Source organism: Onychomys torridus, chromosome 8 (assembly GCF_903995425.1).
Source record: "Onychomys torridus chromosome 8, mOncTor1.1, whole genome shotgun sequence".
Lineage (NCBI taxonomy): Eukaryota > Metazoa > Chordata > Mammalia > Rodentia > Cricetidae > Onychomys > Onychomys torridus.
The window spans coordinates 57659642-57683591 of NC_050450.1; the positions used below are offsets into that span (position 1 = coordinate 57659642).

Genomic DNA, 23950 nt, shown 5'->3' on the forward strand with positions numbered 1-23950 from the left:
CTGCTGATACCAAAAGTTAACTCCCGGGAGAAAAGCATACAATAGCAACTACTCATTAATAACAATGATATCACTACAGATAATCCTTTACCCAAAATGCAGAAGGTTTTGGGGGTGTGTGTAGAATATTTGCACAGACTACTGATGAAGGATCTCTAATCCAAAAATTGATCACTGAAACCTTTTGAACATCATGCTTGCCACATTTCAGATTTCAGATTTTTGGATTAGGGATGCTTGTTCTGCAATAACCAGGTACTTATTTAGTACTATGTTTAGTACTGGGGGGGGGTCTTTGAAATAGAAGCTAATGTGAATACATCTGTAAGTTAATAAATTCTGAAGTCAGTTAGTGAATGGTACCAGATTTCAACACCTTGAACCTGTCTAGACTGGAGCCCTGGGTTTCCTGAAGTCTGCTCTATGCCTCCTGAGGACAAAGTGAAGAGGTTCACGGTTAGGGTTGACAGTGGGGGTGGGGGGTCTTGCCTTTCCCCAGAGCGGAGGGACATGGGCATCAAAGATGCAATTGAAAATCTCTTCCAGACTTGTTGACATAACGATGAGGCCCTGGATGCCCTTCTCTAAGTCTGTCAGTGACAACCTGGGTGGAATGAAGTGGGCTGAGTATTAAAAGAGCTGCTGGTCTGGGAGAACCTCTCCCCACTGTGGCCTGAGGCCTCTCTCCTTCCACTTACAAGATGGTCCTCATCAGGTTGTTGTATCTCTGGATCTCCTGCAGGAGGACCACATTGAGTGGGGAGGGGTCAAGAGCCAGTAACTTCCGGGTCCCCTCATAGTCGATCACCTCAGGAATCTTCTGCTTCACATCAGCAGCTAACTCAAGGACCTAGGGAGGCAGGAGCTTGGTGCTGGCCAGCCCTTCCTCAACAGGTTCCCTCCCACAGGGCAACCTCCCTTTTTCTACCTTCTCTTCTCGGCTCTGGCCACCAATCCTGGTGGGTGTGATTTGGGGTTGCAGGGAAAGCAGAGTCTCAAACAGGGTCCGGGCCTCAGTGATCTGGGAGGCCACGTCAGCGTTGGGGTGTTGGCCAAAGGCCTCAGGGGGGTCCATGCTGGGCAGCAAGCTGATATATTCTTTGTAAGAGGCCAAACCCCCATCCTTGGGGATGAAGTAAGTGTCCAGTACAGACAACCTGGGCAGCCACAACAGAGTATCATCACAATGGAGGGCTTGAAGGGCATCCAAGCCAAGCCCAAACCCCAGTCTCAATGCTTCCCCGTTTTCTAACTCATGGCTCTTGCTCTGTCTCCCAATTCCACAGTTTCCATTGTCTCCCAACCTCCTGGTCTCCACACGCACACAAGCTCAATCCTGACCCCTAGTCTGTGTATACCCTTTTACCCTTTCCTCAGGGCTACCTCCCCTCACCGATAGGAGGAAGTTGTTAGAGCCTGGTCACAGAAATAATCATTGATGTAGGTGGTGAGTAGGCGCCGATCCCAGTCATCTGTGACATGTCCACCATAGTTGACACCGGCAATGAGGTATTTGAGTGCATCCCAGGGCGTCTCCTCATACTCATCCAGATAGAGGCTCAGCAGGTTCTCTGACACCTGTGTGTGGTCCCAACCCAAGCCCCCAGCCCCATATAGTTATGGCAAGAACTCTCCCAGTGGGGCTAAACATGGGCTTTCTGGAAGCCCATATTCCCACAAAAGAGCCATAGGACAAGAAGGGCTGCCGGGGGAGACCCCCAGTTAGCACAAACCTCAAAGTCGGAGTCATTGAAGCCATAGATGATATTCCAGCCAAGCTGTAAAAACTTCTTGCGCTCAAGCAGTATAGAGTGGAAGAAGCAGAGCGCAAACAGCAGCTTCTTGTACTTGGTGGGTTTGGAGCAGCGTGTGAACTGTGGTTCCGTCATGAGCTGATACAGACGTGTCATGTTGGCCTTCAGACCCTGAGGACACAGCGGTACAGGAGGGTGTTTGTCGTGTCCGACCTGCTCCGAGCAGCAGCATGGGCAGCTGTGGAGGAGACCCTGCACAACAACCGGGCTGGAGGAATTCATGGAAGCTGAATATTGGCCTCTGGTCTGCAGACCAAGACACTCGTTCCCGGGACAGGGTGGGGCAGGTACCTTTCTATATCTAGGGCCTGTGCCACTGGTAATTCTACCTTCTCCCTCACCATTTATTACTTATTTTGGGAGAATAGTACTGGACACTGAACCTTGGGTTTTTAACACGTGACTCAATCACCACTGGGCTACATCCCCAGCCATTCCCTCCCCATTTTTGGAGACAAGTTCTCATGGTGTAGCTCTGACTGACCTGGAATTCCTATGTAGATTAGGTAGGTGTGGAACTCATAGATATATCTTCCTGCCTTCTCCTTTAGAGTGCTTTATCTTGCTAGGATTACAGATATGTGCCACAGCACCCAGCCCTTCCCCCTTTCTTGATTCTCTCAATCATGATGAGCCAATTTAATTTGCCAGTGCCAGAAAATATGGATAGAGACAGAAGTGTATACCTACAATTAGTTTTTCATTGGTATTTGCTTTGTTTTGTTTCAATGCTGGGGATTAAACCTCAAAGCCTTGTTCAAGCCAGGAAAATAGTCTACCATTAACTATACTCTCAGCCCACTGCAACTGAGAATTTTTTTTGAAATGTATGGAACTGCAAGCTTGAGGGTTCACCTGGGAGACCAAAGTAGAAGGATCATAAGTTCAAAGCCAGCCTGGGCTACTTAGAAAAAAGAGAAAAGAAGGAAAGGAAAAAAGACAAACCAAAAAACATGTCACAGCAAAGATTAGCATCTGGACTGTATGAAATATGGAATGGGTGTCAAGTATTAGCATTAAGTGGGAAAAGAAATTATATGGTAAGGTGCATTTATGACACAGAATTGTGTGTTAAAATTATAAAGAAAATTACAAACAATATTCAAATAATGGCTTCTGGTTCTAGAGAGAAGGTAACAAGATTGAGAAAAGATGCTTTAAAGGAATGTTTCTAGCCAGGCAGTGGTGGCGCACGCCTGTAATCCCAGCACTCAGGAGACAGAGGCAGGAGGATCTCTGTGAGTTTGAGGCCAGCCTGGTCTACAAAGTGAATTCCAGGACAGGCTCCAAAGTTACAGAGAAACCCTGTCTCGAAAAACCAAAAAAAAAAAAAAAAAAAAAAAGAAATGTTTCCAGAGCTGGGCCATGGTGGCACACGCCTTTAATCCCAGCACTCGGGAGGCAGAGGCAGGTAGATCTCTGTGAGTTCAAGGCCAGCCTGGTTTACAGAGTGAGTTCCAGGACAGGCTCCAAAACTACACAGAGAAACCCTGTCTCAAAAAAAAAAAAAAAAAAAAAAGTTTTCATAAAAGCTTAATGTTCTGTTCTCTCTCCAAATATATATGTGTGTGTGTAATTTTTTTTTCAAGACAGGGTTTCTCTGTGTAGCTTTGTGCCTTTCCTGGAACTCACTTGGTAGCCCAGGCTGGCCTCGAACTCACAGAGATCCGCCTGGCTCTGCCTCCCGAGTGCTGGGATTAAAGGCGTGTGCCACCACCGCCTGGCTCTTATGTATATATATATATAAATTTTTAAAAGTAGTGTCATTTTAAAAAATTTTATATGTGAATGTTTTGTCTGCATGTATATGTGTGCACCACGTGCATACCTGGTGCCTGAGGAGGTTAGCTAGGTGTTAGGTCTTAACTGCCAAGCCATCTCTCCAAGTCCCCTAGTTTCCCTTCTTGTTTTATTTATTAATTTATTTTTTATTTTAGTTTTTTAAGACAGTCTTCTTTTTTGGAAGGGGGGATTGGTTTTTCAAGACAGGGTTTCTCTGTGTAGCCCTTGCTGTCCTGGAACTCTCTATGTAGATCAGGCTGTTCTTGAACTCAGAGATCCACCTGAATCAAAGGCATATGCCACCACTGCCCAGCTAAGACAGTCTTCTGTAACGTAGGCTGGCCTTGACTTTACAGAACTGTTGTTGAATGGGTGTGGGTCCGCTCAGGTCCATGGAAAGAAGACATAGCACACTTTAAAGATATCTTACCCTTTCCAGCTGCAGGGGGACTCAGCCTCTCTTGACTGAGACACTCTCCCTTAGCCAAGGGCATTTTTATTGTTCTCCAAATTTATACTTTTAGCAAGTTGATTTCCATATCTCATAACATCCTGACTAAGCTTCCAAAGGGACAATGGCAAATGCAGATTTCAATTAAGGAATATCACAGTGTGCTGGAGTTTTCTCAACCATTTTTTTTTTTTGTTTTTTGTTTTGTTTTGTTTTGTTTTTTGTTTGTTTGTTTGTTTGTTTGGGGACAGGGTTTCTCTGTGTAGCTTTGGAGCCTGTCCTGGATCTCACTTTGTAGACCAGGCTGGACTCGAACTCACAAAGATCCGTCTGGCTCTGCCTCCCAAGTGCTGGGATTAAAGGCGTGCGCTACCACTGCCCGGCCCCAACCAAGTTTTGCATGGGCTTTGTACCCTTGGGAAACTCTCAGGCAAGATTCACATAGAGGGCAATGAGAAACCAAATGTCAATTAAGGCTAGGTGCTAACACTGGAGCCAGACCAAGTGTAGCTCAGTGGGAATTTTCCCATCACAGAAATCCTTTTGTCTCAGTTTCCTGAGCGCTAGGATTACAGGTATTCCCCAACACCGCATAAACCAGGAGGAGTTGGTAGCACACTCCTGTAATCCCAGCACTCAGTGGGTGGAGGCAGGAAGAGCAGGGATTCAGGGTCCTTCTCAGAGACATGGGTGTCTGAGGTGTGGATGTCACAGGACAATTTATGAGAGTTGATTTTCTCCATCCACCAAGCTGGTCCAGGGGATTAAATTTAGGTTGCCAGGTTTGGCAGCAAATGCCTTTTCCCACAGAGCCATCTCACATGTCAAGAAACCCAGCTCTAACAAATAAACCTCGAACTATTCTCACTAGGTTTAGCAGATGGTGGGGAGGACCCGTATCTGCAGCAAGGAGGCTTTCTTGGAAACCTTTCATAGGCTGAGCCACTGGTGCTGGCCCAAGAAATGGTTTTTCAAAGAAAAAAGGTCTGAAGAGATGGTTCAGTGGATAAAGGTGCTCGGCACCACGCTTTCTGATGACCTGAATTCACTATTAGAACCCACATGGTGGGAGTTAAAGATGGATTCTTGCACTGCTATTACCTTATGACATCAAAATTCACGCCTCAGCATAAGCATTCTCCCCCTCCACCCGTCTCTCTCTTCTCCTCTCTCTTGAGCACACACACACACAAAATAAATAAGTGTTTAAAAATAAATAAAAGATACTGAAGTGGAAAAAAATGCACGTTGGAAAAAATATATGTTGAAAAAATGCATGTTAAAAAATGCATGTTGAAAAAAAAAAGATACTGAAGGGGATAACTCAGTGGTGAGTGTGCATGCATCTAGCATGTTCTGGTTCTGAGTTCAATTCCCAGCCTTATTCAAAAAGGTGGGGGGTGGGCGGGCAGGATTTTTGTTACATGGGTGACAGACTTATGGAATATTAGACATTTTAAAAATATGTACAGTGGGGGAGGACAGGGAACCCATGGCTGATACGTAAAGTTAAAACACAAATATCCATAGAAAAAAAATAAAATAAATATATTTTTAAAAAATATGTACAGAGGCCTGGTGGTGGCAGTGCACGCCTTTAATCCCAGCACTTGGGAGGCAGAAGTAGGCGGACCTCTGTGAGTTCGAGGCCAGCCTGGTCTATAGAGCGAGATCCAGGACAGCCAACGCTACACAAAGAAACCCTGTCTCCAAAAAACAAAAAGCAAAAAACAAAAAAACCAACCCCCCCCCCAACCATATATACATACCAATCCATACAGAATACTTTCAATGGCAGAAAAAAATGAGCCTAAACAGCCATGGCACATGCCTGGGGTAACACATTTGGGAGGTAGAGGCAGGAGGATCCGGAATTCATGGCTGTCTTTGGTTATGTAGTGAGTTCAAAGCCACATTCTCTCTCCTGTTTTGTTTTGTTTTTCCAGACAGGGTTTCTCTGTGTAGGCCTGGCTGTCCTGGAACTCACTCTGTACAGCAGGCTGGCCTCGAACCTACCAAGATCTACTTGTTTCTGCCTCCCACGTACTAGAATTTAAGGTGTGCGCCACCACCACGCTGCCGCCGCCACCACCCAGCTGACCCTGTCTCATTTTAAAACAAAAAGTCAACTTTATAGTTCTTCCCTGGGCTAGGGGTGGAATTCGAGGCCTCCTGAGTGCTGGGTAACTTTTATGGTGTTGCCAGGGCAAAGGCGGGATGAGACTCTAACGGATGATAAGGCAGCCAGCACCTTGTTCTAGGGATGCAGGATTCAGGGTGCTGGTGCACCAGAAGAAATGCTTCATCGTCACATGGCAATTCAACCCCAGAGCTGAGTTTGCGATTACAGCCAGGTGTGGGGGTGGGGATGGGATCACGAAAAGGATAATTTCTCTATAAAGTGTGAGTGAAGAAACGTCATAGAACGAGAGAAGTTGGATCAAGCGCTAAATCTTGAGGTATAAAGAGCAGAAAGAAACAGAACGAATAAAGGATGTGTCAGCCGGGTGGTGGCGCACGCCTTTAATCCCAGCACTCGGGAGGCAGAGCCAGGAGATCTCTGTGAGTTCGAGGCCAGCCTGGGCTACAGAGTGAGTTCCAAGATAGCCAAGACTACACAGAGAAACCCTGTCTCAGAAAAAAAAATTAAAAAATAAAAATTAAAAAAATATATATATAAAGGATGCATCAAATGAAGGGGGAGTGGTCCAGGAAGGGGTGTGGTCCAGGAAAGGGGAGTGGTCCTGGAAGGGGAGTGGTCGGGTAAGGGGAGTGGTCGGGTAAGGGGAGTGGTCCAGGAGGGGGAGTGGTCGGGGAAGGGGAGTGGTCGGGGAAGGGGAGTGGTCCAGGAAGGGGGTGTGGTCGGGGAAGGGGAGTGGTCCAGGAGGGGGAGTGGTCGGGGAAGGGGTGTGGTCCAGGAAGGGGAGTGGTCGGGGAAGGGGGTGTGGTCGGGGAAGGGGGAGTGGTCTGGGAAGGGGTGTGGTCCAGGAAGGGGGTGTGGTCCAGGAAAGGGGTGTGGTCCAGGAAGGGGGTGTGGTCCAGGAAATGATCCCAGGATGGTCAGGATGAATAGGATGAGAAAAACATGGGACTTATTGCTGAGTACCTACTAAAGAGCAGTCTCTATGTGTGGATGTTTTTGTTTTAAATTTGGTAACAACCCTTATTTTTATTTTATGTGTATGTTTGCCCGCATACATGTCTGTGCACCACATGCATGCGGTGGCTGTGGAAGCCAGGAGAGGGTGATGTGAGGGAGGGCTGGTTGTGAGCCATGTGAGTGCTGATCTCTTCAGCCTGTCTCTATGGTTGTTTTTTTTTTTTTTTTTAAGATTTATTTATTATGTATGCAGTGTTCTGCCTGCACACATCCCTGCAGGCCAGAAGAGGGTACCAGATCTCATTACAGATGGTTGTGAGCCACCATGTGGTTGCTGGGAATTGAACTCAGTACCTTTGGAAGAGCAAGCAGTGCTCTTAACCTCTGAGCCATCTCTCCATCCCCCCTCTATGTTTTTTTATAAATTGGCAAAAAAGGATTTTGATCTCAACTAAGATCAATAAAAAGCTGCCAAGATCAGCAAGCCAGGCATGGCAGTAGCTTCACCCACCTGCAATCCCAGCACCTAGGAGTCTGAGGCAAGATGACAGCAAGTCTGAGGCCAGCCTGGACTACACAGCGAAACCCAGCCTCAGCTAAACAACAGCCAGGTATGTATGTATGTATGGATCTCAGCAGCTCAACAGGGCAAGGCCTTGACTTCTATCACAGGGTCACACCAAACAACACACCCTTCCAAATAGTTTACGTAGGGGGTCTGTGGGTGTGGGAATGTTGTGACCAGAACAGATTTTAAAAGGGCCAGTGTTGTAGTCAAGATCACTGGATTTGGCGGTGAACTTGTGAAATTAGACATAGAGTTCTCAAGACCTGGTGAGAGAGTGGAATGAGTTGGTAAATGTGAAGAGTTAGACTGGAGCATTGACGTGGAATAATCGCTCAAGAAATGTTCCTGTTACTGTGTCCCGGAAGTCTGCCATGCGGAAGGGAGGCGGAGGTTTTTAGAAAACAACCAAAGGCGGGGTGCGTTGTTGTTCAGTCGGGGGCCTGTCTTTGGTGCAGGTGAGAAGAAAGGCAAACTGAGCCAACACCACAGGTGATGCTGGCTCTCTGCGGGCCGCTGTACCTTTGGTGGCTCTGTGGTCATCTTGATGCTGGCCTGCAGGATGGAGATTGGGAAGTCGGGGTGAGGGCTGGAGCTGAGCCAGAGTCGGAAGGACGGATGAGGGTCCTCCACCTGCAGCTGCTCCACCAGCTTGTCCAGGTTAGGCATCCACGACAGTGACAGGTGGCAGTTTGCCAGGAACACCCAGTGGCCTGCAAGGAGGTGCCAAGGTCAATAGTTCCTCAAGCTTTCTGGCCCACACACTTTGCACTTGGCGGCGGCGGCAGCGGGGTTGGTGTCAAATGTCCAGTGCACTTCTGGAGTTTCTGGAAGAGTGGAACCGCACCCACAGCAGCGGGGTTGAGGAAGGGCATGGGGCTGAGGAGATGGATACTATGCTGGCCAGCTTTAGTCAACTCGACACAGGCTAGAGTCAACAAAGAGGAGGGAGCCTCAGTTGAGAAAATAAGATCAGGCTGCAGGCAAGTCTGTAGGGAATTTTCTTAATAGTGATTGATGGGGGAAGGCCCAACCCATTGCAGGTGAGGCCATCCTTGGGCAGATGGTCCTGAGTGTAAGAAAGCAGGATGAGTAAACCAGGGAGAGCAAGACAGTCAGCAGCACCCCAGGTGGCCTCTGCTTCAGTTCCTGCCTCCAGGTTCCTGCCCTGCCTGAGTTCCTGCCCTCACTGCTTTTGATGATGAACTGTTACGTGGAACTGTGGGTGAAATAAACCCGTTCCTCCCCACGTTGCTTTTGGCCCTGGTGTTTTAGCACATCAGTTGGAACCCTAAGATAATCACTAACCCTGCACCACACCATCTCGTAGGAGACGAGCAGCAATGGGGGCCTGCCCCTGGCCCAGGGACAGGGCATGGAAGCGCTGGGCCATGCCTGTGTGCTCGGCCAGCTGAAGCAGAGCGCTGGTGGGGTCCACACCGGGAGACAGAATGAATACCAGTGGGGATCGTGGAGTAGAGTCCTCCATCACCTGCAAGAACGGGGATGGTCTCAGAACCGAGAGACGCTGCAGCAGGGTGTCGGGGCTGTGTGGGCAAGAAGACCGAGCCACTGACCGATTTCATGTTTAGGACAGGAGGCTCGATGAAGCGAGAGCCAAGGTTGGAGATGATGAAAGAGGTGACACAGAAGGACACCCGGTCCTGGCGCAGGGAGCGGACGATCAGCATCCGCTGCATCTCATTGCAGGCGTTTTCCCATTCACCTGGAGGAGAGAGGAGGACCGCCCCGAGAGTGAGTGGAAGACACCTGAGCAAAGGGAAACCTTCAGGGGCTGCATCTGTGGAGGGGGGCTGGGGCGGGGGCTGAAAAGGGAAGGGCAGGGGGGAGGCCGGGCACCTGGCAGCATGGCCCTCTCGGGGGAAGCGTTGGTGTACCACAGGTGCCAGTCCCGAGGGTACTGTTCAAAGGAGTTCATGAGTCCGTGGAAGTTGGTCAGCTTGTCCAGCTCTGTGATGTTGTCCCAGTACGCGTCTGCTAGCCAGCTAGTACATGGGTTGTCCATCTGGCCTTCCCGATCCAGAACCTTGGGGAAAGGAGAGAGAAGAGAGAGATGCCTGGGATCCCCAGAAGAAGACTTACAGGGCTGGGCAGTGGTGGCGCACGCCTTTAATTCCAGCACTGGGGAGGCAGAGGCAGGCGGATCTCTGAGTTTGAGGACAGCCTGGTCTACAAAGAGAGTTCCAGGGCTGTTATACAGAGAAATCCTGTCTCAAAAAACAAAACAAAAAAAAGAGTTATTGATTCTAAATATTCCCCAAACAACAACAAAATGGCAAATGTTTGTCTTAATGGATATGCCAACTACCTTGATTTTATCATTTTACACACACACACACACACACACACACACACACACACACACACACGCGCGCGCGCGTGTGTCTGTATTAAAATGCCTCATAGTAAGCCAGGCATGGTGCCTATCACCAAAGCACCCAGGCTGAGGCAAGAGAACTACCAGGAATTCAAGATTCAAGGCCAGCTGGAGCTACGGAGTGAGTGCTAGGCTAGCCTGAGCTATAAAAAGAGCCTTAACTGTTTTAGATAAAAACATTTAAGTCACACTATACTGTATTAAACTATATAATTACTATGTTTTAATTAAAAATAAAACATGATATTTTAAGTTATCTCCCCCCCCCCCCCCGTGTGTGTGTGTGTGTGTGTGTGTGTGTGTGTGTGTGTGTGTGTGTGTGTGTGTGTGTATGGAACAGAGTGAATGCTGAATAAAGAGATGGATACAGAAATCCAAGATGGATGCGAAGCCACCTTTACTGGGGGACGGATGGGGGTGGGGGTGCAGTATCACTGTTGAAGTTTAGGAAGCTGGCGCCCTCTGGTGGCTTAGTGGCAGAAACAGCGCCAACCCTACTGTTGGCAGACCCCTCAAACTGACCCGTTCCGTTCATGTACTCATTCTTTTAAATGCACATTTGGAGCTTTTCTTCTTTGCTGCGTGTGCACACTCATGTGTGTGGTTTATGTGTCTGTGGTGCGTGCATATGAGTGTGCAAGTATGTGGAGGCCAGCGAATGTTGTTGGGTGTCTCCCTCTGGCAGTTCCTTCTTACTCACTTGAGATAGGTTAGGCTAGGCTAGCTGGGTGGTAAGCTCCCAGGACCCCATCCACCTTTCATCCCCATGCTGGGGTTACAAGTACATGTAACCTCACCTGACTTTTTTTTTTTCCTCCCAAGACAGGGTTTCTTTATGTAGCCTTGGCTGTCCTAGACCAGGCTAGCTTCGAACTCACAGAGATCCACCTGCCTCTGTATCCCAGATGCTGAGATTAAGGGAATGCACCGCCATTATCCAGCTCTCACCTGACTTTTATTTATTTAATATCTCTCTCTCTCTCTCTCTCTCTCTCTCTCTCTCTCTCTCTCTCCTGAGAGAGCCAAGTATACCTGAGCCACAGGTAAGAGGTGTTCCAATGACCAGCTTGCATTGAGTACCAGGAATCACATAGTGAGTCAGCCCCACACCCCCAGGGTGCTAACTGTGCACCTCTCTCTACCACGGTTTTTCCTCCGATCACTCAGCAAAACCTTAGACTCAGAGTTCCGAGTCTGGCGTCCTCATCACACCTGCTTCCATCCCCCCCCCCCCCCCCCAGTGACTGCCATACTGCGCAGTGCCCTCTGACCAACTCACCACACCCCCACGCAGAAAGAAGTTGTACTCGTCCATGTTGAGCTTGCCGGAAGTCTCCAGGATTTTGGCACACATGTGAAAACTGAACAGTAGCTTGTGGCGCTCAAAAAGGGTACGGCAGGTATACCTAGGAAAGAAGGACAGGGAAGATGGAGACAGGGCGATACGGGGCGAGATGCCCAACATGGATGCTCATCGTATAAAGGTCATACACAGCCTCACACAGAAAGACTGTAGTCAGCAGGTAACCCGCACCTCTTGGAAACCATCAAGGACTCAGGGACCTTGAGAGGCTGACATAGTTTTCCTAGAGTTCACCGTAACTGGGCATTCAGTTCCATTAAAAAACAAAACACCAATTATTCTCTTGCTGTCTTGCTAGGCACTCTGTAGTCCTGAAGACACAGATAAGCGGTAGTCTCTGTCCTTGAGGAAGTCATGGTCTCCCAGGAAGGACATATGCTCAGCATAAGCCATGGCATCCTACACAGAGGTGGGAGTGGCATCAAGAGAATGTAAGGCGCTCTCTCCAGCTGTGCCTGATGTGCTTAGAAAGATCCTGAGAGCAAATGCCTTGAGATGTGTGGGGACTAGCCAAAGGCATGGGAGAAGGAGGAACTAAGTGTTCCAGAGACAACGCACCGCATCAGGAATGCCAGGGGGAAAGGGCATGGAGTGAAAGTCAACAGTGCTGCCCAGGCCAGGCGATGATGGCACATGCCTTTAATCCCAGCACTCGGGAGGCAGAGCCAGGAGGATCTCTGTGAGTTCGAGGCCAGCCTGGACTACAGAGCGAGATCCAGGACAGGCACCAAAACTACACAGAGAAACCCTGTCTCAAAAAAAGAAACAAAACAACAACAACAGTGCTGCCCAGGTAGCTGGCATGAGTCGGGGGCAGGCGGAGGCCAGGCCACAGGGCTTTCGGCATCACTCAAGGCACGACAAGCACTGAAGATGAGCATGGAGCAACAAGGTCAGATTTGTCTGGAAGTCTGACACCAGCAACTGGAGAAGCCCGGGAAGGACACAGCAGCAGGATGACCTTCGAGGCGGTGCTGTGTAATCCACGTGCAAACACGCACCAAGGCCCAGTCCTGGTGCCCAGGAGAGAACAGGGCAGGAGAAGGGGTCAGAAATACACATGAGCAGAACCTGGCAACTGACTGGAACTGGGAGAACAAAGAGTAACTCCAAGTCACTGACATGAGTGACTGGCTTGGCGGGTGCCGCTGAGGGATGAGGACCCCACAGAAGAGGGCAGCTGGACTTGAGGATCTATAGGCGAGTCCAGGTAGAAAAGTCAGGTACTTTGCTGTTCAAAATGTGAACCAGAAGTCGGCATGATGGCTCAGCAGGTAAAGGAGCTTGCTGCCCAAGCCTGGCAGCCCAAATTTGATCCCTGAAGCCCATAAGCTGGAAGGAGAGAATGGACTCTTGTAATTTATCCTCTAATCCTCACAAGCTTGCCATGGCACACATGTGCCAAAGCATGTACATGCCACCCACTTCAAAGTAATCAGTAAGTGTAAATTTAAAAAAAATAATAAAAGATATTTCACAGATCAGGACCAACAGCTCCCTGGAAGCTTACTAAGGGTATAGAATCACAAAGCCTCCCCCAGACCTGGGTCCTAATCTGTGCATGTACCTGTGTGTCTGTTCATGTGTGAGTGAGTGGGTGACATGTATGCACAAAACATGTGGAGAAACAGAGGGTTGTTGTAGAATATTATTTCAAGGCGTGTTATTTTTGTTTATGTTGCATTTGTTTAAGCCTGTGAAGCTGTGTTACTGTGCCTGTCTAAAACACCTACAGTCTAATAAAGAACTGAATGGCCAATGGCAAGGCAGGAGACAGGATAGGCGGGGCTGGCAGGCAGGAGAAATCTGGGAGGAGGAGGAGGTAGCCAGAGGAGGAGGACAGCAGTAGCCAGCCACCCAGCTGCAGAGCAAGCTACACAGTAAGTTTTACAGAAGGAAGGGGATGGGAAAAGCAAAAGGTAGAAGGGATAAGTTAGGGAAGGCTGACAAGAAACAAACCAAGCTAAGGCTGGGCATTTATAATTAAGAATAAGCCTCTGTGTGTGATTTATTTGGGAGCTGGGTGGCGAGCCCCCCCCCCCCCAAAAAAAGAGCAGAAACAACCAACAACAGAGGGTGAATGACTTTCTTCAATTGCTCTCCACTTTAATTTTTGAGGCAGGATCTCTCACCGAACCTAGAGCTCACCAATTCAGCTAACCCTGCTGCCTGCAAGGTTTCAGGGATCTTGTCTTACCTCCACAGTGGTGGGATTACAGGCACACACCACTGTACCCAACTTTCGATATGGGTGCATGGGATCTGAATTCAAGCCTCCACACTTGCACAGCAAACAATTTACCCACCGAGCTATTCCTACCCCCACCCCCCCTAGGGTGGCACTATGTCACATGTAACCAGAGATGGTTCAGCCAGCCACCTGATCCCCTGCCTTGTGCCTGGTCAGCAGACCTGTAGACAGCGTAGGTATGGTAGTCGTTCAGATACTCGATGCGATCCTCCAGCTTATTGCTGCGATGGCTCTTGTCAATGCTGAGGATAAAGAGGCTGATGTAGGCATCCAGAGAGAACTGGTACATGGGGTCAATGCGGCCCATATCATTGAGCACAAAGAACAGCACCGAAGCCCGCTGGGCACATGGGCGGTAAGCCTGTGGGGGTCGATCGGAGTCAGGGTCACAGAGGGACAGGCACAAACAAGAGGAAGGGGGTCTCAAGTCAACATGCTCTGAGTTGCTGCTTGGTGGCCGGTCAGGGACTGGAGTGGAGGGTGTGGAAGTTCTACCTCTCTGGCCAAGTCAATGTTGATCTCTGTGGTCTCACTGGTCTCTAGCTGCTCGGTCACCTCGGTGGCTGTCACCTTGGACGTCTGAAGGGTGTTCACCAGCTGCACATCGTCTAGCAGAGAACCTGTGGCCTCGTTCAACAAACTAGGAGGAAGCCAAGAGACACAAGGGTTAGGGTGTTCAGAAGACTTGGGGGAAAGCGCTCCAGTTGGCACCGTGGGGTTCCAGTTGTGCCCGTGGGGAGCAGACACGGTGGGTGGGGTGATGTGGGCATGAGGATGACGTTCTCACCGGAGGATCTCATCCTCAAGCTCTTTGAGCTTTCTCTTCCCAGCGGCGATGTTGATGACCAGGGAGTCCTTCTGCTCCTCCAGCTCGGGACGCTCCTTCCGAACCACGATGCCCAGCAGTTGGGCTTCCAAGCCCTGAGAAGGCCAAGGGTCAGAGTGAAGGTCCCATGCCTGTGACCTCTATGCCTGCCACCCTTTTAGACCTCCCGAGACTTTCCTCCTCCTCCTCCATTGCCCAGCTCAAGCGTGGCTTTTCCCTCACGTTTCTTACAGACTGCAGCCTATCCAGCGTCATCTTAGCACCAGCCCTTACCTACCTGTTCCTTAACAGCGAAGTTGACAATGGTGGTCTTAGCTGAGGTCTCCGGACTGTAGTGGGGATTGGAGAGCTTGGTGGTGAGGTAGAAACGGAAGTTGGGATTGTATTCTACCTCCTTGTCACCAATGCGTATCAACAGCCGACCTCCTGCATCCATGACAGGGTCAAGGGCAAGAACTGTATATGATCAGGTAAGGGCTGGCCCGCTCCCCATTGACACCTAGGTCCGTGACTTAACCTGAGGCCTAGTTCATGGGGACACAGACCAAGAGCCCCCCTTCCCACCCTAGTACCCTACTTGGCTAGTCTCAGCCCACAAGCCCAGGCTCTGACCAATTCGAGCTACAGATTTGTTGAGCACTGGGTTGAGTGTGGGGTCCAGATATTCCTGCACATTCTGAAGCAGCACTGGAAATCCAAACTGGATGGCATTTTCCAGAATTCGAAGGTAATCGTGCATCTGCAGGTCGATGATGTTAAGGCCCTAGAAAGTAAGGGGGTGGACGGAAGCAGCTTGGGGACACGCAATGGCTAAGACCTTGAGGAGAAACGAGGTGTGGGAGACTCTCCTGGTTCAGCCCAGACAACCGCCCACCCAGTACCTGATTTCCTTCCATGTTCTTAATCCACTTGAGGGCTTGGGCCTGAGGATCAATCATGAGGGCCCACCTGGGAGAGGAAGCCTGCATCAGAAGACAGGCTGTGCTCCCTGCTCCTCCTCTGCCTCTCACTCCCCTGTCCTCACCTGTTGCCCCTGGTGACGATGATGCCATTCTCAGTGGAGAAGGCATCTGAGGGCAACCCCTGGATGTTCCAGTCCCGGACTTTGGTAGGATTGGACAGGAAGCTATCGATGGCAAAGCGGGGTGAACAGGGGACCTGAAGCTCTCGGATCTGGGGGGAGAAGAACCCTCAAATTCAGCTGCAGTCCACCAGCCCCACCTCTTGCCTGCACCTCTCCCAGAGCACACCTGCTCCCCCAGGGCTCCCTTGTCACATCTGGACCCTTCTCACCTTCCTGATCCAGATCTGATTGACAATCTCATCCCGGTAGTTGGTCAGAAAAGGTCCCATGTAGGACAAGAAGGCGGCTGCGAGCAGACAGTCACCTACCAGGTAACCCAGATCCTCCTCCAGGCCCTGGTATACAGCAGGGAGATGTGAGTGCCTGCAACCCAGACCTTTGGAGATCGCTGAAATGCTTTGGATGATCATCTCCTTTGATTCTGCTCTAGATCAAAGCTAGTCTTCCCCTTCTACAGCCCTGCTCTCTAGGAAGTCTAATCATCCACTGATAAGATCTGACCTTTCATGGAGCCAGGGAGATAAAGACAAGATGGCCCCTGTCTGTCATCTCTCAGGAAGATAAGCTGTGCCAAGAGGTCTAATGGGCTTTCCAGCTCCCTCATGGAACCCACCCCTAGTGAACAGTCTCACCAAATGTGAGGAGGTGGAAAGACTCCATTACCTGCTCTTGGATTTCTACATGGGGTGCCTTTGTTTTCCCTGACCATTTCCTCTCAGCGGACGTGGGGATGGATCTCGAGTCGGGAGGGCTGCTCAGGAGGACAGCCACTGCTACGGCCCACCTCACCTGCACAGTCTCTTCCCACCGAGCCTTTTCTCCAGCTAGCCCAGACACCAGCATCCCGGCTCGCTCCAGCTTCATCTCCATCTCCTCAGATTTCTTTCGAAGCTCCTCCTTCTGCGCCAGCTTCTCATCGTACTGTTTCTTCAGCATGTCCAGTTTCTCCGCCACCTAGGGATGATTGGGACACGGGGGATGGACACTCAGGGCTAGATTGTTTTAGGTCAAACCCCGACTTTGCCACCTGAAGCTGCCTGCCCTCGGGCCAATTAACGTCTTTGAGGGCCAGTGAAGTGGACTTGAGTCAATCTCCCAAAGTCGCGTATGCACCCCTGTACATGCACGCGCACACCCCACAGAGTGGAGGTGCACATCTGGAATCCCAGCACTAGCAAGAGAGATGGGAGGCAGAAAGAGGAGAATCACCCAGAAGTGCTAAAGCCAGCTGCCTCACTAAGGTCAAAGAGGAGGCCTGGACTCTAGAAGCCTGTCCTCTGGCCTCCAGACACCAGCTGGGCACATGGTCCCACTCATTACATCACACAATTCGTGGTTTTTGAGGCTCTGCTTCCCTCGTGTATAAAATAATAATCCTACCAGACAGAAGTGAATGGTGAATGCATTGATATCATTGTAAGATGGCTCCACATTTAAGAGTACTTGTTGATCTTGCAGGGGACCCAGGTTCGATTCCCAGTACCCACATGGCAGCCCACAATAGCTTATAACTCCAGTTCCAGGGTATCTGATGCCATCTTCTGGCCTCTGTGGGCATCAGACACATGTGTAGTACACACACATAATGCAAGTGAAACAACTTTACACATAAAATTTGAAAGAATCTTTTAAAAAGACTTTTAAAAGATTTGATATATACTTTTTTTTTCCAAGACAGGGTTTGTGTAGTTTTTTTGTTTTGTTTTGTTTTGTTTTGTTTTGTTTTGTTTTTGGTGCCTGTCCTGGATCTCAATCTGTAGACCAGGCTGGCCTTGAACTCACAGAGATCCTCCTGCCTCTGCCTCCCCAGTGCTGGGATTAAAGGTGTGCACCACTATACCCAACTAACCTTTTAGGTCTTAAAGCAATTATATCCCTTTTCTGAGATAGACACCTAGCATATAGTTTAGGAAAACTAATCTATTTTTTGAAACTTTAACCCAGGGCTTTCCTTATTTATTTACTCAATGCTGTGGTGCTAGGAAGTGATTAGATTGTGAGAGTGGATGAAGTCCTCATGCATGAGATTGACATCCCTAAAAAAGAGATTCTGTCATCAATGGTGGCTGCTACTTGTAACTCTAGAGCTTAAGAGTCAGTGGCAGTGGAGACCCTGGCAGCAAAAGTAGCTACCACAGTTAATTACTCTTTCATTCTATTGGGCATGACAAATTTAAATCAACAGTTACATACATTTCGATTGGTTTTGAAAGTTATAAATTTACAAACTCAAGTTCCATTTGCTCTCAGGATACCATCTTACAAGGACTCCAATTTGCAGTAAGGCTAGTTAAGGAAGGGAATGGCTCAATTGCCCTTAGCCTACTGGCTATGGGTGGGTTAAGACTTCTATTGGCCTTTTCTGTGTCGAACACACAGATTGCAAGCCCAGCATCACTTAGAGATCTTTGGCAATAGTTAACTCTGCAGCTCTCACAGGATTGAGCCTGTATGATAATGAGTATTGAGAGACGGGTAATACCTGGGGGGTGCTCACCAACCTAAGACCTGTGTGGCCTGGACAGGTGTCTCTGTGTTGGGTAAGGTGACCTGCTGATGTCCCTCAAAACCTAAGTCAGAAGCTCATTTTTTAGTAAAAGGGGGGGGGGGAACCTGTAGGTCCCTGGCCCCCATTTTGGGTAACTGTTGCCTTGCTTGCTGACCTTGACCTTGATACCCTCCCTATGCTAATTCCCTGCGAGATTCCACCCTCCTGAATACTTAAGGGAAGTTCCTTGTCTGTATCCAGTATATTGGGCATTAACATCTTAGATGCAAGATTGTAAAACATCAGAATCGGGTTGGGGATTTAGCTCAGTGGTAGAACGTTTGCCTAGCAAGCACAAGGCCCGGGGTTCGATCCTCAGCTCCAAAAACAAACAAACAAACAAACAAACAAACAAACAACATCAGAAGCGAACTTCTGCCCTCTGGGGTTCTCCCATTGCGATGTAAGCCTGTATTTAAGACCTCCTCCCGCCTTCAATAAAGGGCACTCAGCATTAAAAAAAAAAGAAAGAAAGAAAGAAAGAAAGAAAAGAAGAAGAAGAAGAGGTCAAGATCATGATGGGGAAACCCACAGAGACAGCTGACCAGTGCTAGTTGGAGCTCACTGACTCTGGACTGACAGCCCGGGAAACCTGCACAGGACTGAACTAGGCCCGCTGAATGTGGGTGACAGTTGTGTGGCTTGATCTGTTTGTGGGGTCCCTGGCAGCAGGGCCAGGACTTATCCCAGGTGCGTGAACTGGCTTTTTGGAGCCCATTCCCTGTGGTGGGATACCCCTTGCTCAGCCTTGATACAATGGGGAGGGGCTAGGCTCTCCTTCAACTTGGTGTGCCAGACTTTGTTGACCACCATGGGAGGCCTTACCCACTCTGAGGAGTGGATGGGGGCAGTGTGGGAGGGAGGTGAGGAGGCGGGAGAAGGGGAAGGGAGGGGGAGCTGGGGTTGGTATGTAAAATGAAAAAATTTTAAATAAATATATAAAAGAGTCAGTGGCAGGAGGATCTCCACAAGTTCAAGGCCAGCCTAGTCTACCGAGAGGGCTACAGGTCAGCTTAGGCTATGAAGTAAGACAACCTCAAGACAGAAAAACAAGGAGAGGGGAGAGGAAAGGGAGGAACGGGTAGACAGAAGAAAATAAAGACACTGGCGAGAGCAGCAGCTGCCTGGCCATCCCAGGCCAGCAAGATGGCTCAGTAGGTAACGGCCCTTGATGCCAAGCTGGACGACTCGAGTTTAGTCCCCCAAACCCACAGGACAGAAGGGAAGGACCAACTCCACACATCACACACACACACACACACACACACACACACACACACACACACACACACCAGTAAATTAAAAAGGGAGCTGAGAAGTGGCTTAGCAGTTTCATTCAGCACATACTGCTCTCGCAGAGGACTCAAACTGATTCCTAGCACCCACAGCAGGGCAGCTTACCACCACCTAGAACTGGCTCCAGAAAGATCTGACAGCTCTGGCCTATGGGCACTGGCATTCCCCGAGGACACCCACACTCATGCACACAGACACAAAGTTTGTTTGTTTGTTTGTTTGTTTGTTTCTTTGTTTGAAGAAGCTCCTGCCCAAGCCTCCTGGAATTACTTGGGAGGCTGAAGTAGGCAGACTTGGGGCTGCAGAGTGAGTTTAAGGCCAGCCTGGGCAATGCAATGGAGAACCTATCAAAATAAAAACATTTACCAGGGGCTAAAAGGCCGGGAACACAGCTCATTTGATAGAGTGCTCATCCAGCACACACAAAGCCTGGAGTTTGATCCCTAGCACCAAATAAACCAGGTACCATGGTGTATACCTATAACTGCAGCATTTGGGAGTTGGAGGCAGGAGGATCGGGAGAGTTCAAGGTCATCCTTGGCTGTACATCAAGTTCAAGGCCAGCCTGGGCCACAGGAGACTGCCTCAATAAACAAAACAAGCAAGCAAAAGATCAACTTGGCTCTTAGTTTTTCCAACCTTTATCAGCAATAAGGGAGAATGTTGGTCCCCCCGCCCCCTGTCTGTTCTTCTTGTTATGTCTTTTGAGACAGGGCCAGCACCACGCTGTTCAGGCTTGAGTACCTGGGACCGAATGATCCCCTGTCTCAGATGCCTTTGCACATGGGTCTCCTGTCTGCTCGCCTTGATCAAGCTGCTGTTCTGAGTACATGTAGCTCATCCGCTAAGAGTCCTAACATTGTGAACTCTGTGACTGTCCAAGGAATGACTCATTGGCAGCGAACTCCAGAGGTTCCATTGTTTAAATATAAAGGAACAACTTAATGGCCTGGCCCAGGATATGACTCATCTGGGTTGAGAAACCTTTCCCAGTGGGTGGCCTCACCTGTGGCTGTGACCTCCTGGAAAAGCGACAGGAAGAAAGAAGGTTTTGTGAGAGTTAGGAGAGGCTATGACCACAGCATGGAGGTGTGTGCCCAGATGCCCAGTCACCCAGCCTAGATGTGTTCTCTGCACAGGCCGAACCAAAAAGGGCCTTGAGGACGTCTGTACTTCTGACTGTAAAAATGACTGTGATGGGAAATGACAGAGACCAGCTATGGAGAGGTCATCAGAGTCACAAACATGGTGCCTAGCCCAGCTTTGTTGGAAATTAACCACAGGTAAATAAAGAATGCACCAGAAGCATTTGTAATGTAAAAAATATATATATATGTTTGTGTGTGGTCTCAGTTACTATTCTATGAAGAGACACTATGGTTAAGGTAGCTTAAAGAAGAAAGCATTTAATGGGAAGCTTCCTTACACTTTTACATGTGATCATCATGGTAAGAAGCAGACAGGCATAGTGCTGGAGCAGTCACTGAGAGCTGTACATCCTGATCTGCAGGCAGGAGAGAGAGAGAGAGAGAGAGAGAGAGAGAGAGAGAGAGAGAGAGAGAAGGGACAAAGAAAGAGAGGCAGAGTGAGAGAGACTGACTTGCCTAGCATGGGCTTTTGAAACCTCAAAGCCTGTCCCCAGTAACACACTTTCTCCAACAAGGCCACACCTCCTAATCCTTCTAATCCTTTCAGAGAGTTCCACTCCCTGGTGACTAAGCCTTCAAATATATGCACCTACGGGGCCATTCTTATTCAAACCACAAGTATGTTGTATGTATATTTGTGTATGTGTGTGTGTGTGTGTGTGTGTGTGTGTGTGTGTTTCTGTGTGTATGTGCACATGCACTGATAGTAACAGATCATTGGAAGGATGGATGAAATTTTGTAAAAACTGACTGCTTTCACAGAGGGAAGTTGGATGCTACAGAGCAGAAGGTGGGAAGACTTTGCTGTATATTATTTAGTATCTTTTGAATTTCAAATTAATTTCAATTAAGTATATTATCTAGGGATGAAGTTTTATATATTATCTTTTTGTTGTTGTGGGTCTCTTTACACAGCCCTGGTTGTCCTGGAACTCACTATGTAGAGCAGGCTGGCCTCCAACTCACGGATATCTACCTGCCTTTTCTCGTAAGTGCTGGCATTGAATACATGTGCCACCACACCCAGCATATTATTATTAAAACCATGATTTAAAAAAAAAATCAAATGACAGATAGGGAGAATTCTGAATTCTTTAGACCATTCTTCATGGTTTAAAAGTCAGCTGTGAGGGGTCGAGGATTTGGCTCAGTGGTAGAATGCTTGCCTAGCAAGCGCAAGGCCCTGGGTTTGGTCCTCAGCTCCAGAAAATAAAATAAAATAAAAGTCAACTGTGCACATATCTCATGGGAAGTCGTCTATCTTGACCCCTCTGCCCGTAGTAACTAACCCCCCACCCCCACGGAGTACAGACACACCCCTGCTGTTGCAGACCCACGGTTGCCATCCTGACCCCACTGACACACTGACTTGCTACCCACATGCCATCCGTCAATATCCCAAAGCCTATCCAAGGCTGTGTCTATCGATCTCTGGAAGGACTCTTGGGGCAGCAGTGCCCTGTGACCCATAAAGACAATAGAGCCTGGAGCTTTTTGCACCCTGTGCAATCTCCTAAGCTTCAGACAGACCTAAAGAGGACTTGGAGCAGGGGAGACAATTCAATACTGCAGGACAGCAGAATTAAGTGGAGGAACATGGTAATGGAGTCTGCGACGGAGAGAGGAATACAGTTCAGAAAGAGCAGAGTGGAGCTTACCTCCCGCAGCTTTTCCTGGGCCTCAGCAAGGGCGGCTTGCTTCTCCTGAAGCTGGGCCATGGCGGCATTCATTCGGATCCGCTTGGGCTCTACCACTCGGTATAGACGCCCATAGAGCTGTGGGAAGACAGCCCGGCTCCAGGGATTCCCACCAACCACCAAGCATCTTCCTTCTCATCTGTGCCTGCCACCATCCCTCCCCCAAGCTGGTCCAGAACTGCCCTCTCAGTCCCCACCTTGCCACCACCTACCTCCATGGCCCGCACCCACATGCAGAGGGATTTAGCAGCCAGGGAGACTCTGCCGATAATATCAGGCTGGAAGTCAGGCTGGGCACAGTAGGCTCCGATCTTCTTCAGCACCTTATCTGAGATATTGTCTTTATCAAAGTTGATCAGCGACTTGATGAAGTTCTGCTCGCCTGTGGCAGGACATTTTGAGGCCTCAGCCCGAGGCCAAATCCTTTTCTCCTTGCCCAGCTCCACTGCCACTGCTTATTATTTTCCAGTTCCCAAGGCCAAGACATGTGACCCCTTCTGATCTTGCCCCTTTCACTGGCATCCCCTCAGCCCGCAGGGCCTGCTCAGTCTCCCCAGCCTCATCTCCTTCTCCCTTTCCTTCACAAACTCAGTTAAATCACCCAGCCTGGCATTCTTTCCATGGGCTTTGTACTTTCTTCTGGACAAAAACTGCCAAACCAGAGCTACATTCTGCTGTGGGAACCCAAAGCAGAGAAAGCCACAGAATGAAAATAACGTCCGAGGCCAGACGAGGGCTCAGTCAGTAACGTGCTTAAAACATGTGCATGGTGACCCGAGTTTGACCTCCAAAACTTAAATTAAAAGGTAAGCATGGTAGCAAGTGCCTATCCGTCACTGGGGAGGCAGAGGCAAGAGGATTCCCAGAGTGCCCTGGTCAGTCAGCCTAGGTAACTAGTGACCCCAGGTCACGGTCAGATACCCTGTCCAAAAACAAAACAGGTGAATGGTTCCTGAGGAACAATGGAACAATGCCCAAGATTGACTTTTGGCCTTCATAGGCATAGGCACACGCACACACACACACACGCACACACACGCACCCCACATGGCACACATACCTCCCCCCTCCATGAACATACTAACACATATACACAAAGAAAGAACAAGGAAGTGAGACAGAGACACACAGAGAGAGACAGAGACACACAGAGAGACAGAGAAGAAGAGCAGGTTCTCATTTTCTAGTCTGGTCCCTGTGTGGCACGGAGAGGTAGCCCTGTCCTTGGCTCTTGCCATGCATTCTGAGCCAGTTTCTACTCCGTACTCCTAAAGAACCCTAAAGGATGTTTAGTCTCCCCTTCCCTCCTAACCTCTGTGCTCCTGGGGGACAGGGGTGCTGGGGTGTGTCTCTACAGATCCCCAGGCAGCCTGCGCACAAGGCCCGATGAACTGCACACACGTGACCAGCAAACGCCAGAGCAGCGGAGGTCTCTTCCCTGCTTACCCAGCTGCCGCTTCGCCTCCGCCCACGTGGGCTCGTTGCCTCGGAGGATCATGACCGCCTGCATTACCATCTCCACCTGGGCGGGGGGCCTTCCATAGGACTTGATCTCACCTATATCCTTCTTGTTCAGAGACTCCAGGGCCTAGGAAAGGGGATTAACTGAGAGAACTGGGCCAGAGTC

The 23950-nt window shown here is 49.3% G+C and overlaps 1 protein-coding gene across 1 annotated transcript in view; it reads right to left on the reverse strand.

Moving 5' to 3' along the window:
- Dnah2 (dynein axonemal heavy chain 2) overlaps positions 1 to 23950 on the reverse strand; it is a 100312-nt gene that overhangs the window by 1235 nt on the left and 75127 nt on the right. The window contains exons 54-75 of the mRNA XM_036195242.1: positions 23770 to 23911; positions 22536 to 22705; positions 22285 to 22401; positions 16424 to 16588; positions 15844 to 15969; positions 15575 to 15723; positions 15432 to 15498; positions 15163 to 15313; positions 14828 to 14976; positions 14512 to 14645; positions 14220 to 14364; positions 13886 to 14085; positions 11390 to 11516; positions 9573 to 9759; positions 9290 to 9438; positions 9021 to 9204; positions 8235 to 8425; positions 1734 to 1925; positions 1394 to 1578; positions 929 to 1157; positions 699 to 850; positions 490 to 604 (exon numbers count right to left, since the gene is read on the reverse strand). Coding sequence (XP_036051135.1) covers positions 490 to 604; positions 699 to 850; positions 929 to 1157; positions 1394 to 1578; positions 1734 to 1925; positions 8235 to 8425; positions 9021 to 9204; positions 9290 to 9438; positions 9573 to 9759; positions 11390 to 11516; positions 13886 to 14085; positions 14220 to 14364; positions 14512 to 14645; positions 14828 to 14976; positions 15163 to 15313; positions 15432 to 15498; positions 15575 to 15723; positions 15844 to 15969; positions 16424 to 16588; positions 22285 to 22401; positions 22536 to 22705; positions 23770 to 23911 — 3426 coding nt within the window. The remainder of the gene's footprint in view (positions 1 to 489; positions 605 to 698; positions 851 to 928; positions 1158 to 1393; positions 1579 to 1733; positions 1926 to 8234; positions 8426 to 9020; positions 9205 to 9289; positions 9439 to 9572; positions 9760 to 11389; positions 11517 to 13885; positions 14086 to 14219; positions 14365 to 14511; positions 14646 to 14827; positions 14977 to 15162; positions 15314 to 15431; positions 15499 to 15574; positions 15724 to 15843; positions 15970 to 16423; positions 16589 to 22284; positions 22402 to 22535; positions 22706 to 23769; positions 23912 to 23950) is intronic.